Source organism: Schistocerca gregaria, chromosome 3 (assembly GCF_023897955.1).
Source record: "Schistocerca gregaria isolate iqSchGreg1 chromosome 3, iqSchGreg1.2, whole genome shotgun sequence".
Classification (NCBI taxonomy): Eukaryota; Metazoa; Arthropoda; class Insecta; order Orthoptera; family Acrididae; genus Schistocerca; species Schistocerca gregaria.
The window spans coordinates 952,982,033-952,996,649 of NC_064922.1; the positions used below are offsets into that span (position 1 = coordinate 952,982,033).

At 47.5% G+C, this 14,617-nt stretch overlaps 1 protein-coding gene across 1 annotated transcript in view; it reads left to right on the plus strand.

Moving 5' to 3' along the window:
* Nucleotides 1-5,805: 5,805 nt before the first annotated feature.
* The window catches only part of LOC126355925 (uncharacterized), a 199,060-nt gene continuing 190,248 nt past the window's right edge, over nt 5,806-14,617 (plus strand). Inside the window, exon 1 of the mRNA XM_050006486.1 lies at nt 5,806-6,042. Coding sequence (XP_049862443.1) covers nt 5,931-6,042 — 112 coding nt within the window. The 5' untranslated portion in view covers nt 5,806-5,930. The remainder of the gene's footprint in view (nt 6,043-14,617) is intronic.

Below are 14,617 nucleotides of genomic sequence, written 5' to 3' on the forward strand. Positions count from 1 at the left end.
CTGGCAGATATTTCTGCAACAGTGCTTGTCTGCATAGAGAGCTCTGTCTATGGCACCTCTTATATGGTATCAGTAACTACTATTAAAATATTATCTTAAGCAGCTCTCCACAATGTCGTGTTTCAAGTGCGTTGTTTCGTCGTAGAACAAACACGTATACACAACTCAGGCATGGACCTGAAATTCAAACACGTACACTGAAAACGAAAAGCGCCATGGAATTCAAACCCAGCCTTAGCAGTCATATTTTAAATAAACATGCTAGCATCTCAAATGGGGTGGTAAGACACTGGACTACTGTCTAGAAGTATCAGAGATCAAATGCCCAATGTCAAGTGAGCCCACATTACTTAACACCAAATTTCTCCTCCGATAGCGAAAATATTCTCTTTGCGTCTACCAACACAGGAAGAAATGATCATCATGATAAAATAAATCAGAGCTCACACGGAAATATGCATGTGCTCGTTTTTCCCGCGTGCTGTTCAAAAGTGGAACGGTAGAGAAATAGCTTGAAGGTGGTTCGATGAACCCTCTGCCAGGTACTTCATTCCAGAATGAGATTTTCACTCTGCAGCGGAGTGTGTGCTGATATGAAACTTCCTAGCAGATTAAAACTGTGTGCCGGACCGAGACTCGAACTCGGGACCTTTGCTATTCGCGGGCAAGTGCTCTACGAACACAGGCAAAGATCCCGAGTTCGAGTCTCGGTCCGGCACACAGTTGCAATCTACCAGGAAGTTTCAGGTACTTCATTGTGAATTTCAGATTAATCATCCAGATATAGATGAGCCTCTTTAGGAAACTATCTGAGTCTGTTGCTCGCAATGGATGACACGTCGTTCATATACACAGAGAATAAGAGAGCTTCCTTCCGAGACTGTCATTATGTCACTCAAAATTATGAGAACAGTGGAACGTTCCTTCTTTCCGCCTTGGTGTCGTTGCGGCGTCGTCCGAAATCTCACGCGCCTCCGTGGCCGGAATTTGTTCACACTCACAGCGTTACGCAACGTGATACACAATGACCTGTGGAGCAGCCGAGCGATCGTCAGCTGTGACTGCTCTTACTACCCATCCCACTGTCGCAGAGGTTTTTTTCCCACGGCACGAGCCTTGGCGCTTTTTTTCCCCTCTGCTCTTCAAATTGCAACCCTCACTCGCGTTTCGCCCACTATCTATCACCTGATGGACCGTGTTAATGCGTAGTCTTACCCAGACGCACGGACAACATCACAGCCCAGCATCCTGTGATCCACCTATTAGATAACTAACATGTTGACGGAGGTGGCAGTAGAACTTTTGGTCTGGTCACCACGTTGGTGCGGGCGTGGGGGGGGGGGGGGGGGCACCTCTAAGACAAAAGCTGATGGTGGCACACTCACAGCGATGTGTGGCGCTCGAGAAAAATTACGCAACGTGATTCACAACTGACCTGCAGTGAAGCAGCCGAGCGTTCGTCAGCAGTGAGCTGACGATGGCGGCAACTCTCACTGCTGAGAACGCTTGGAGAGTCCAAACGAACAGAACATCCGGATTTTTTTTTTAATGTCTTTTTCAGTTTGAACTTCAGAAGCTGGTAACAGTTCAGGGCATCTTGTGAGATCTAGATGGTAAAAAAATGTACACTAGAAATACGTCTGCACTAACTAAGGCAATATTTCATACCGAAGTGAGTGACTGCTCGTAAATACGCTTTCGCTATTATCCCGCAAACGGCTCGTTTGGAGCCACACGTTCGCTGAATCGTGTTTGATGTTATTGTATATGTTCAACCTCCTTTTTCTTATCAATTATAATGTACCCTGTATTCCCTGATGAGCCCAAGCATTATGATCTCCTCCTTAGCATCGTGTTGATCCACCGCAACACAGTAGCGTGTCTGGCTGGCATGGATTCGACAGTTCCTTGGTAGATTTCCAGGGGCACTTATGTGGCTCCAGATGTCTACGCCTAGGTCAGGCAATTCGCGTAAATTACGGGCCGATAATTTGGGGACACGTAACTGGTGCCGACAGCAATCTAGATGTGTTCCATCGTGTTCAGCACAAGCGTAGGTCGTGGGCAGGACATCGACATGAGTTCACTGGCGTGCTCCTCAAACTACTACAACACGACTTTGGCCTCGTAACAGAGGCCGCTATCGAGACGGCAGACAGCGTCGCCGACCGTCGGTGAAGGCATGAAGCACGAAGGGTTGCAAGTTGTCTGCAACAGTGTTCACGTATTCGACAGCTATCATGGAGCCTTCGATTGTTACCACAGGTCCCACAACATGATAACGCTCCCAGCGCGGCGCGGTGAACGCTTCGAGCAGGGTTTCGCCCGGACAATTGCGTGTCCGGAGACTACTTTCGACCTGGTGCTACGAGAAACGACATTCATCCGACAAGATGACACGTTTTCATTGAGTCACGGCCGAATATCGATGAGCCCGTGACCATTGCAGTCCTAGACAACTATCTCGTTGGGTCGACATGCGAATACTCAAGTGTCATCTGCTGTGAAGCCCAATGTCCAATAACGTTCGCTGGACGCTGCGGTCGGAAGCACCAGCCTCAGACCTGCCACTGGTTGCCGCTTATCCTCCTTCACAGAGCGGGCAGGCATCGCACTTCCACTTCCCGAGATGAGATGTGGACGTCCAGCACCTTGTCGTCTGGTCGTAGTTTCGCCGCCCTTCAACCACCTTCCACAGGTGCTCACGACAGTAGCCTACCAGCACCGCCGTTTCCGAGATGCTCGTTCCCAGCTGCCAGGCCATAACACTCTCGCCCTCATGAAGGCGTTTATGTCAGTGAATTCCCCCATTTGGCGCGCGTGTATTCGCTACGTTGATTCCCAGTCGTCTTGTAAGTAGGCTGTTTAGTTTTTTTTTTATTGGTAACGCCGCCGCCACGTAGCGCTCTGTATGAAAATCACTGGCTGTGCCGTGTGCAGTCTGTGGCTGGTTGGCATTGTTGTAATACTCGCCATTGTAGTGTTGAGCAGCGGCAGCTGGATGCTAACAGCGCGTAGCGTTGCGCAGTTGGAGGTGAGCCGCCAGCAGTGGTGGACGTGGGGAGAGAGATGGCGGAGTTTTGTAATTTGTAAGACTGGATGTCATGAACTATCATATATATTTTGACTATTAAGGTAAATACACTGTTTGTTCTCTATTAAAATCTTTCATTTGCTAACTATACCTACCAGTAGTTAGTGCCTTCAGTAGTTTGAATCTTTTATTTAGCTGGCAGTAGTAGTGCTCGCTGTATTGCAGTAGCTTGAGTAACGAAGATTTTTGTGAGGTAAGTGATTTGTGAAACGTATAGGTTAATGATAGTCAGGGCCATTCTTTTGTAGGGATTTTTGAAAGTCAAATTGCGTTGCGCTAAAAAAATATTGGGTGTCAGTTTAAGCACAGTCGTGTATAATTGTTCAAAGAGGACGTTTCACATAGACCAGTTATGTATAAATTTTACAAAGGGGACGTTTCAGTCTCTGCTCCTCTTATGCAAGGCTGGTCGGAAGTAGTCTGAAAAGCTTGTAAGGGTGCTGCAGGGGAAGTCTGTTCTGAAAAATAAGTATTTCGAAAAATATTCGCTACGTTTCGCTGTTTCCGAGTTAATTATCACTGAGGTTATCCTGTCAGGCTAATGGTGCACGCAAAGTCCAGCGGCCCTCCAGACACATTTTGAAAAGAAATTATATGCCTCGCTTCTCAATCAAAATTCCGTCACACGCCAATCACTGCTTGAATCAAATGAAACTATATGGTTCCACAGACTGATGCCTGGGTTTGAGGTACGAATCCCGGTTTCGTTAAATGCTGAGCCGCTATTCGAATACATTTGGACATCCCGTAGAACGCTGTTCGAGTTTAGGGGGAATGTCAAGTTGTGTAAGGCGTGAAGGGAAATTTCGATTGAAGCGCTACCGTTGTCCGTGGAGTGCTGAAAAGTCCCGTGCCAGAATGGCGTAGTAGTTAGTGCACATGTGGATCTACATCTACATCTACATCTACGTGATTACCCCGCTATTCACAATAAAGTGCTTGGCACAGGGTTCAGTGAACCACCTTCACGCTGTCTCTCTACCGTCCCACTGTCGAACGGCACGCAGCAAAAACGAGCAGTTAAATTTTTCGGTGCGAGCCCTGATTTTTCTTATTTTATGGTGATGGATCATTTCTGCCTATGTAGGTGGGCGCCAACACCGTTTTTTCGGAATCGGATAACAAAACTGTTGATTGACATTTCATGAGGAGATCCCGTCGCAACGAAAAACGTCTTTGTTTTAATGATTGCCACTCCAATTGACGTATCATGTCTGTGACACTATCTCCCCTATGTCCTTCTTTGTACTTTTTCGATGTCATCCGTCAGTCCCACCTGATGCGGATCCCACACCGCAGAGCAGTACTCCAGAATAGGGCGGACAAGCGTGCTGTAAGCAGTCTTTTTAGTAGACCTGTTGCACCTTGTAAGGGTTCTGCCAATGAATCGAAGTCTTTGGTTTGCTCTTCGCACAATGTTATCTATGTGATCGTTGCAATTTAGGTTATTTGTAATTGTAGTCCCTAAGTAATTTGTTGAATTTACAGGCCTCAGATTTGTGTGACTTATCGCGTTATCGAAATTTAGCGGATTTGTTTGAGTACTCATGTGAACAACTTCAGACTTTTCCTTATTCAGCGTCAGTTGGACCTGTTTAGTCGGCAGGAGACCCTGGCTCAATTGTAAGCTGTGTACAAATTTTCATTTGTCGCTTCAGTGTACGTGTAGGCCTATACATCACAATCAATAACAGCTGTTCTCACGGTGTAGACGACAGCGCACGAGACTTCTCAGCCTGTGGCTGCGACTCGCTCCCTGCTACCGTCCCCTGTTCAATTTCCCTATCGTTTTACTGTTCGGCTTTAGGAAGCGAGACGAGGAACATCTTTGGCGGCACCGTCCTTACCAGACAGCCTGAGTATGCACGTGCAACGGCCTGACTTACTAACCTCTGCAGTAATTAACTTGGAAACGACGAAAGGCATCTAATTTTTTCTTAACAGGTATTTCCCAGAACAGCAACACCGTTACAGGCTTTTCAGACTACTTTCATTACCACGTCAGCAAATCTGTCCCGCCGTCAGGTGGTATTGGAGACCGCGGTGGGTAGTGGCGCTTTTATCTGTACAGTTCCGCATTTGTTACCTGACGGCGTTAGTAGTTCCCCGTAAAGACATTGAGTCCCGGACCCTAGTGAACCGACTACGTGTCACGCGGTCTGATAAATGGGGTCCGTGCGGCCGCCACCTGCTGTCAACCGATTGTTGTGCACGTCTGTGGTGTCAGTCCAGTGCAAAAGACTGTCGGCGAGGCTTTATGACTTATCCGTGGAGTTTATGCGCTGCTGTACCTTTCCACGCACAAGTGGACAATCGTCGCGTGTGTGTGTGCACGCGGCTGGGCTGACGGTGACGGAGTGGCGCGGGACACGCTGCGGCAGGCGGCAGGCGGCAGCTGGGGGTGGCCGGCCAGCCTTGCCCGGCCACAAGGCCGCCCTTCACCTGCAGAGCTGAGCGCCGCGCCGGGGCGCGCGACCGCCACGCGCCAGTCTCGCCGTACCCGTGCCGTGGCAGCAGCGGGTGGGGGGGTGGAGGTGGGGGTGGAGGCGGGCGTGGGGGGCCGCCGACAGAGCAGTGGGGTCTGGGGGGGGGGGGTGTCCCCCGCGCGCGCGCATTTTCTAATACGTGTGATAGAGCGGCGCGGCGAGCGGAGAGCGGGCGAGGCGCGGCGCGGCAGTGGGAAGTGAAAATATAGGCTAGCCTCCCCGGCACGGCCCCAGGTGAACGGCGCGCGCTAAGGCGCCACGGGACGGCCGCTCGCCACTCAGTCGTCGGCGGCAGCGCGCACCGAACGGACCCGCACCTCCTCCACAACCCAGCCAGCACCCCAAGCGCCATGGACTGGACCGCGCCGAGGCTCGCACTGCTGCTGCTGGCGCTGGCGCTGGCTTCTGCGGCCGACGCCGCCGGCCGCGAGGGCCGAGCGGCTCGCAGGCGCTCCAAGAAGGGTGAGTCCGCCAATTTTTCTCCCCGCAGCTTAGCCGCGCCGTGTCCACTGCAACGTCCCTCAGTACCACAAGTGCTGCAGCTCGAGTCTCCAGTGTCGAAAGGGGGAATCGGACGCGTCGTCAAACACTCGTTGTGCTCTCAGTGACGCTTCTACTCGACTGTTTGCGACAGATTACGTCCACTCTCGCCGAATGAGCTGGTGGCAGCTCCACTCGTACGGAACCCCTGTCCTAGCTCAATGTTCTCCACAATGTCCTTCTGCCAGAGCAGACCCCCCTCGGAATAGGTTCCTCACAAAATCCCCGCGCGGGATCAGCCGAGCGGTCAGAGGCGGTGCAGTCATGGACTGTGCGGCTGGTCCCGGCTGAGGTTCGACTCCTCTCTCTCCGTGTCTGTCCTTAGGATAATTTGCGTTAACTAGTGAGTAAGCTTAGTGACTCATGACCTTAGCAGTTGACTCCCATAAGATTTCACACACATTTGAACATTTCTTTCCTCACAAAGTCCACAGCGTACTTGTCCAAATGAGATACTAATCCTCCGCACACATAACCTCGATGTCGACGCAAAGTTAATTTCTTCACATCACCCTGGCAGACAGCTCATACAACGAGCTCAATTGCGGAGAAGAGCTCCATTTTCGTGACCCATTTTCGAGATTTACTTTAATATCCCTAAATGACTTCGCGCAAACACCACAAAGGTTGAAACTTCCTGGCAGACGAAAACTGGCTGCCGAGACTCGAACTCCGGACCTTCATCATATCAGCGCACACTCCGCTGCAGAGTAAAAATCTCATTCTGGACCACAAAAGTTTCTTCAACGATTCCCCGCCAATACGCTGCTCTGTACCTCTGCGACTCTTTCTGAGCTTCTTCTGCACTTTAAATTGCACTTATCTCCCTTACTACCACTCACCATCGATCACAAAATTCATGATCCTTCGCGGTGTTATGTCCATTCCACAAGCGACCAGTGCTCCAATCCCAGCAGTAGACTTCGGCCTCTCGCATTTCCCAAAACAGTTGTGCTTATCTATTGGAAAGCCCGAAAACGAGTGACCGTTTTCTCACCAACTCATTGCATGTCTACCACTTACGACCGACTTAGGGTTACAAACTGTACCTGTTGAAATACACAACCATTAATCGCCAAACGGATTTTTTTTAATTATACAGAGAAATAATTCCTTAAAGTAGCACCGACAATATAACACACATAAATCCCTTGAGCTCCGTCACCATCACTCTACTGTCAAGGTTCCTCGAATTTACACGGACTAAAACAAGAGTTTGTTCCGTACACAGGTCCCAACAACACGTCTCTCTACCCGCGTAATGTCTTTTCTTCTTCTGTGCCTTCTGTTGCTTTACGGGAGGAAGGCGATTAGAGCTCCAACGCTGAGTCGGAATCGTCATCATTAACGATGTAGCATCAGGCCTGGACAAGGTTTCACCTGTGATATCAACCAAAAATCAAGCTGAAAGTGGTTTAGCAAAATTACGGAACCGGCCGCTGTGGCCGAGCGGTTGTACGCGCCTCACTCAGCAGCCGCGCTGCTGCTGCAGTCGCAGGTTCGAATCCAGCCTCGGGCATGCACTTGTGTGATGTCCTTAGGTCTAAGTACTTCTAAGTCTAGCAGACTGATGGCCTCAGATGTTAAGTCCCATAGCGCTCAGAGCCATTTGAACCAAAATTATACAAATTTTGAAGCGAAGAATCTCAGCGCTGTCTTTCCAAGTACGAGTCAACACTCTTTAAGTTATCATCGTGAGATTTGGGATGCAGATGGAGCCCACACTTCGAGTTTCTTACGAAGCTGCTGCTACTCTGCTAAACAGAGTGCAGCTGTTGCTCTTGCGGTACCCTTGCCCTCAGAGTCGACGGCATGCCTGCAACTCTGTGTGCTAGTGAAATGCGAATACACGCCTGCTCACCGCAACAATTCCCGTGGCATACACACTTTCGTCTCGCATGACAACATTTGCTCTTCCAGATTACGTCGCTACGGTAACTTTCTAGACCACTTTTTAGCCGCACGCGCGACAAAGCCAATACTCCGGATATTATTGCCAATCACCCACGGACGAGTGCTCGCTCTAACCTCGGTAGTCGTTTTTCTTCAGCAGTGAGAGTTTCCGACCTCTTTACGACATGCCGTTTAACGCATACTTTGCCACAAGCGTTTCATCGACGAATTTACTTGCTGTTCTACAGCATTGCAATAAGACTTCTAGGCCAGAAATAGGGGCTAATGAGTTTCGTAAGAGGAACAACTCCGCGAAATTTTAAGTGCTGAGGTTGTGATCTTCTCAGTGTTTTCATAGTGTGAATTCAGTGGATGCTTCCACTGCAGCACAAAAGCGATTTGCGGAAGAATTTGATTCTCTACTGAGCGAAGACAACATAAAAAATTGTTACGGTGTAACACACATATAATTGAAATGCTAAGTGTTGAGTCCCGAAATCTAGTTATGTACTTGAGTTTACCATGGTAATTTGGTGCTAAAGCTCTTTCACGAAGGGAAAAAACCGCTTTGCCAGATGCTTCATCCCCTATTAGATTACCAAAAATTTAATGATCAACTGTTTTTTACGTATTAACGATAGCATATTAGCATCATCTGGTGGGCTGTGGCAACATTCGTCCAAGTGACAACGGAAGGCTCTTTGCACGGAAAAATGTCGTTTCTGGTAAGGGCCGCACAGATGTATATGTTCATGTGTTGATTGCATACCTTGACCTTCAACGATAGAGGAGTGTTTCTCGTTTCTAGAGCACCGCCCGCCAGCAGCTGCGCTACAAATGCGAAAAGTAACGGGGAAATGTTGGCGGGACGCCAAATCCATCACGTGTTTTTCTCCCGGTTCTGTCAATAAGGCAGGCGGTTACTGACTTAACAGGACAGTTCTCCAGTCTGCCAGCATGCTTTACTCTGTGACACGGTCTGCGCGAATTCCAGAAATAATTCCAAGTGTAGCGAGTCGGGCTACCTTTTGCTGAGTTTACGAGGCTGTCGAAAACGTCATTTCTTTGTCCTGTGACAACAGTTCTGTGCACATAATACGGATGCAGAGTCGTAAATATTCCTCCGGGTAAAGTGTTCGAAGGCAGCTATAGGGAATAGTATAGTTGTGTTTCGTGTACCTTAGAAGCTTGATGACAGTGTCAACCTTGCATTGTGCTGCGCGATATTCACAGAGCTGGAAAGATATGTACTAGAGACATGTACTTGTGTACTTGTCTCACGAAACCGCTTCTTAATGTCCCTACAACGACAACAAAAGAGCACTTGTTGGGAAAGCAACGTTCGTCGTTTCACCGAATCTCGCAAAGTTCCAGAAAATCGTTCGTCACTGATCTGTGAAAGCTTCCATGAAACAGTGGCTATGGATTGCTAACACCATACATTCCAACCAATGAGTAAATATATTACAATGAACCTGTAACGACAATATCTCCAGCAGTCGCAATATCGTAAGTCAATTAAAACCTTATTTAAATCCTTATTTTATCCAACACATCATTCATATGCTACACGTAATCCCTCGGAATATGTCCTGGTAACCCCTCGGGTGATATCTTGTACCACAGCACGTGTTCATAAGAATCTACACATTCTAAATGCAGTGACTATGAAATGGATAATGGTTAGGTTATTATTTAACGTCCTGTCGTGATTGGATGAAAACTCGAAACCGACTAGGTGACGTAGGAAATCGGCCTTTAGTCAGCCACCGCCGTACTCGTGTTAAATGATGTACACAATTTGCGAAGAAACTAAATTCGGGTAATGAGACAGAGAATTGAACTACGCTCGTCCTAAACGTGATTTCAGTACGTTAGCCACTGTACCACGTTTGTATTTTCATGCTATTTAAAGACGTATTTCCGGAATAACTGTTCTGATATTAACGTAATAGAACTTTGGCAAACCACTAATAATTTTACGACCGTCTCAGGATCTGGAAACTGAGGAACGCTGAATTATATTTCCGGTACCCTTACACGTTCTCCCTGTGGCGGAACTCAAAATGTTGGCCTTCGCTTATAGTACTGTCGTTTCACATCTCCATAATTTCTGTTCACGATTACTTAGTGCTCGCGTACATCAGTCACCTGCTTGATAGTTCCTCTACCCTTAGCACACTGTTTTCAGGCTCATTTTCGGGAAAGCTCTGTGATCGTAGGGGGAGAAACACAGGCGGCCGGTGCCCGCCTACAGTTATCCGTCAGAGCCCTCAGAACGAAGGCCGGAATCTCGAGTAGCGCAGCGCTAAGTTGTATAACCAGTGACTGCCTCCGTGGCTTCGGCTAATGCCGAAGACACGTGCCGGGCACGTTCTCCTGCTCTGCGACCGCAAAACGCTCCCAATCTGCTGAACTGCGAACATGCCGCCGTTCGCTCCTGTATTACGTTAATTGGCAGTCTTTCGCTTCTTCACAAACTTGTTTTAGCTTCCGCCACCTAATAGAATGATGTCGTTCCCAGCAAAGTTGCGAGTAGCTATTTTTTCCTCCACTGCAAATACTAATAACGCCCAAATCAAGGTTATAGCACGTATGAAAACACAGAGTACTGTGCTCCTCGCAGGTTTTTGCTGAAATTTCAAAGCTGTCCCGGTAGCGAAAGATTCCTGGCAGGAGTTTTTTGTTTTCAACCCGTCCCCCGTATCTATGAAAATAGAACACTTTATGTCTTTTTCGTCCTCTGTGAGTACGTAACGCTTTGACTTGCAGCATCTGAGGGTACAAACTCTTTAGCTAAGTAATCGTGTAATTTTTGACTGTTTAACAAGCCTTCGTCATCATAGTGCCCCATCTCCGACAGCTATGGTGAGATTCCAGCCTGACTGCGTCACACAGAAATACGGATCTCTTGTCTAAAACGAACGAGAAATTGTCGTTGACGCCTGTACGCAGGTAGCGCTTTATTTTACTTTTTTCGCGCGCACAATAATAACACTGTTTGACACGACCTCCAGTGTACAGGATACAATACTCTCTGCACTTGGTTACTCCACAGCTATTTTGCAGACGTCCGCCACTTGATTGTGGTGACTCATAAACTGCAACTGTAGCTGACGTGCAACAAATCAGTAAATGATATAACTAAACTAGACACTCGCTTGCCTAAATGATATCGCGCCATTAATATTTCAATTCCTAAGTGCCAGACTATACGAACGGAAGTTGTCATGTTCTCCGCGTTAGGGAAATCCACTGTTAAACAATGCAGCCATTTTGTAGATGTCAGTGGAGACGGTGAGGGTGGGGGAGGGGGTAAGGAAGAGGGTGGGGGAGAGTGAGAGGAGGGGGTAGGAGGGGGAGTAGGGGGAGGGGATTTGAAAATGAAAGGAAAGCCCTGGTTGTTTTCCTTGGCTCGGAGTGAGAGTTGAACAAATAAGGACGTGATACAGGTACACAACAGAGTGAAGTAGGGAGTAACGTGACGAAGGCCTTTGGATATGGTGACAGCAAGGCAGAATGTGAGATGTCTTAGCACACCTTCTGTGGGAACGAATGTAGAGAATTAAGTGAATATTATGAAGTGTATGGATAGAGGAAGCAATAGGTAGCCGTCGGGTGAGATGAGAGGAAGAATTTTTGTTTTCAGGCAAAGAGGAAATGAGTGTGACACGCGATTAGTTTAGGCTGGACCACTGCGGACGGCTGGTGTCTCGAGGAGGGCATTTAGGCGAAACTTCCGCTTTGCCGCGAGTAATCGGCGCCATGCTGTCTCAGTGAGCCTTTGGACTACATTCTCGTCATGTGTCTGACGGCAGTATGCACAGAAATTTCTAAGACGGATGAAATGATTACGGATACCGAAGCCAAAGTCCTGGAAGTGGTAGGACCGCCTGGCGCTCCTGCTTAATACCACGTTGCCACTGGCTACAAGCGAATATGGTTGCGTCTCCAACCAACCAATGTATCTTGGTGGTGAACGAAGGTCTGTAGCATCAGTACGAAAAAGTAAGTCGAATGATCGTAGGATCAAGATAGATGAATCAAGTTCAGGAAAATGCATTTGCCACTGCTCTGCAAATGCAAAACAACTGGACTGTTTGTGGAAACTTGGTTATTACAAAGGAACAACGGAAGGCGTAAAGCTGCGGTACATTACGACTGGATACTGTGAGATATGTGTTAGTGATGAATATATAGTTGTTCCAATTAAAGCATAGGTCACATTGTGGAGACAGGTTTCAAAGCAGTGTTGGTATGCGATTTGATACCCAGTACTAACCGTAGAAGTCACTGCGAAAGTCTTAGCTTCAAAGATTGTCAAAGATGATACCATCTTCATCAGCCGAGTAATAATCTGAACTATTACTGACTGCTGTGGGTGCCCTTTTTACTATTTCATATATCTACAACGTAAAGCGTTACTTTGGCTTTAGCGAATTAGAAGAAAGTGACTAACAGTTGTTAAGGAACGTCGTGTTGATGGAAACATTACTGTCAGAGACGTAATGGTTCATCATCCAAACATTGGAAGAACTCCAGGGCAGTCGTGAGTTTAATTTAATGTACGTGAAACGTCAATTTTAAATATGTTTCCTTCTTCTACCTGCATCTTGACTTATGCTTGTGGAGAATAGTTCTGTAAGGATAATAGCCACCCAGAGTCTGCCATATGACACGATAATGTTTCGAGTAGACATCATGGAGGAGACAAACGGTTAGGCAGACAGAGCAAGTAGGTGATGCAGGTTTGTCATGGTTGATGTTGAACAGAAATTTGGACGGAAGTGTGCTACAGCAGACGTGGAAAGTTTATGTGTAGGACTGAAGATTAGGTACGACAGAGAGAACCTTTTTTACATTCCTTACTACTGATTTCCTACTCCTGAGAGTTGGGCGTGCTGTTGTAGAAAAAAATTTGTTCTTCTTAGTCCAGTATGGCTGTAGGCCGGATGGGACATAGGAGCACCCAGTTTGGAATATGGAACTCTCAATTGCCGGCCGGGTGTGACCGAGCGGTTCTAGGCGCTTTAGTCTAGAAGCGCGCGACCACTACGGTCGCAGGTTCGAATCCTGCCTCGGACACGGATGTGTGTGATGTCTGTAGGTTAGTTAGGTTTAAGTAGTTCTAAGTTCTAGGGGACTGATGACCTCAGAAGTTAAGTCCCATAGTGTTCAGAGCCATTTGAACTATAATAACCGGTTCAGTACAGTTCTTGTTTACACGTCTGTGCTGTCTGCCCTTACAATACGGCAATTCTGGTGGACGCCTGTGCTGTGTGGACGTCCGGAACCTCGTCTACGTGTGTGTGGATGATCACGTGACTGCTGATACTAGCATCGTTGCACAATTGAATCGGCACGTCCAGCTTGTGTGGCAGCTCTCCGAAAGAACAATCCCGTCACTTGGAAGGCCACAATTTGGCCCCTTTCAAATTCGCTCATTTGGCTGTAGGATGCACGGTTGCGTCTCCGTGGCATGTTTGCCTGTTTGCTTCACACGCCACGTTTTCACCAAACTGATACTTTTTGTTCTGAGCGTCCCCTATTAAAGAGTGGACAGAGATAGCCCTCTGTTAGCTATGCGACTACGCTATCTGTTGGCGGCCGACGTTGAAGACGTTATCGGTACATCTGCTGTCCCCCAGGTGGGTTACGCCGTCATTGGATCAAAATCTAAGTCGTCTTTCTACGTGTACTCACTTTTTTCCGCCAGTGTGTATGCGCCACCTATAAACTAAATCAGACTGTATAATAACGATTACTCTATAATTTCTTTTGATTGTTCCTTTCAAAGAGGCAACAATTTCCAGCTAATTAATGATTAGAGTATCGCTATTCACTAGCTACATTTATCAAAATAATAACTACTTGCTCATTACTAATTTAGATCCCGGTCCTTCTTTTTCTGAACTTTACTTCAAATTAGATGGCGCCAGGTTTACTGCCTTATTCTCGTCGGTGTTCTCCCACGTTCGCGTCTCCAACTGGATGTCTTGGTCTGTTCAGCTGGTGACTCCCTTCGTGTACGGCGCCTTTCGTCGAACGACTTCTGTGAAATGTTCATCATGTATTACCATGGTTTTTATGTTTCTCTGTCTTCTATGTCTATCTGTTGTGTCTCTTTGCCGAAGAGCGGCCTATGTAGGCCTCTGCCGGCCACGCCTCATCTCAGCCATGAAATAACAATAAAGGAAAAAAAAAATTCAGGGTGTGATATTTCTGGCCAGGTGCAAAAGCTTTTTTTGGATCAGCTGAGAAGGCAGCAGTGGGAAGATGACGTAATATGGTGTCAGGTACGGGTACGATAAGAAAAACCGCATAAACTGCGATCCCTCTCCGCGATTGGCTGCTGCGTTCGGAAGTTGCGCACCAAAATGGTGAACTTCGGTTATTACTATTAGAAAAACTACACAGCAAATTTACTTGCACTTCATTTGAAAGCACCTCTCAATGACAGGCTGTCATTCCGTTATTTCAGAAGTGTTAATAACCAACAGAATAGTAAACAACTGCTGAACGAAAAGGCAGAGGAAGCACTTCGGATCACGCCTTACTTGAACGGCAGACGAAGAGGTTCGGCTGTATGATCAGAACTGGTTCA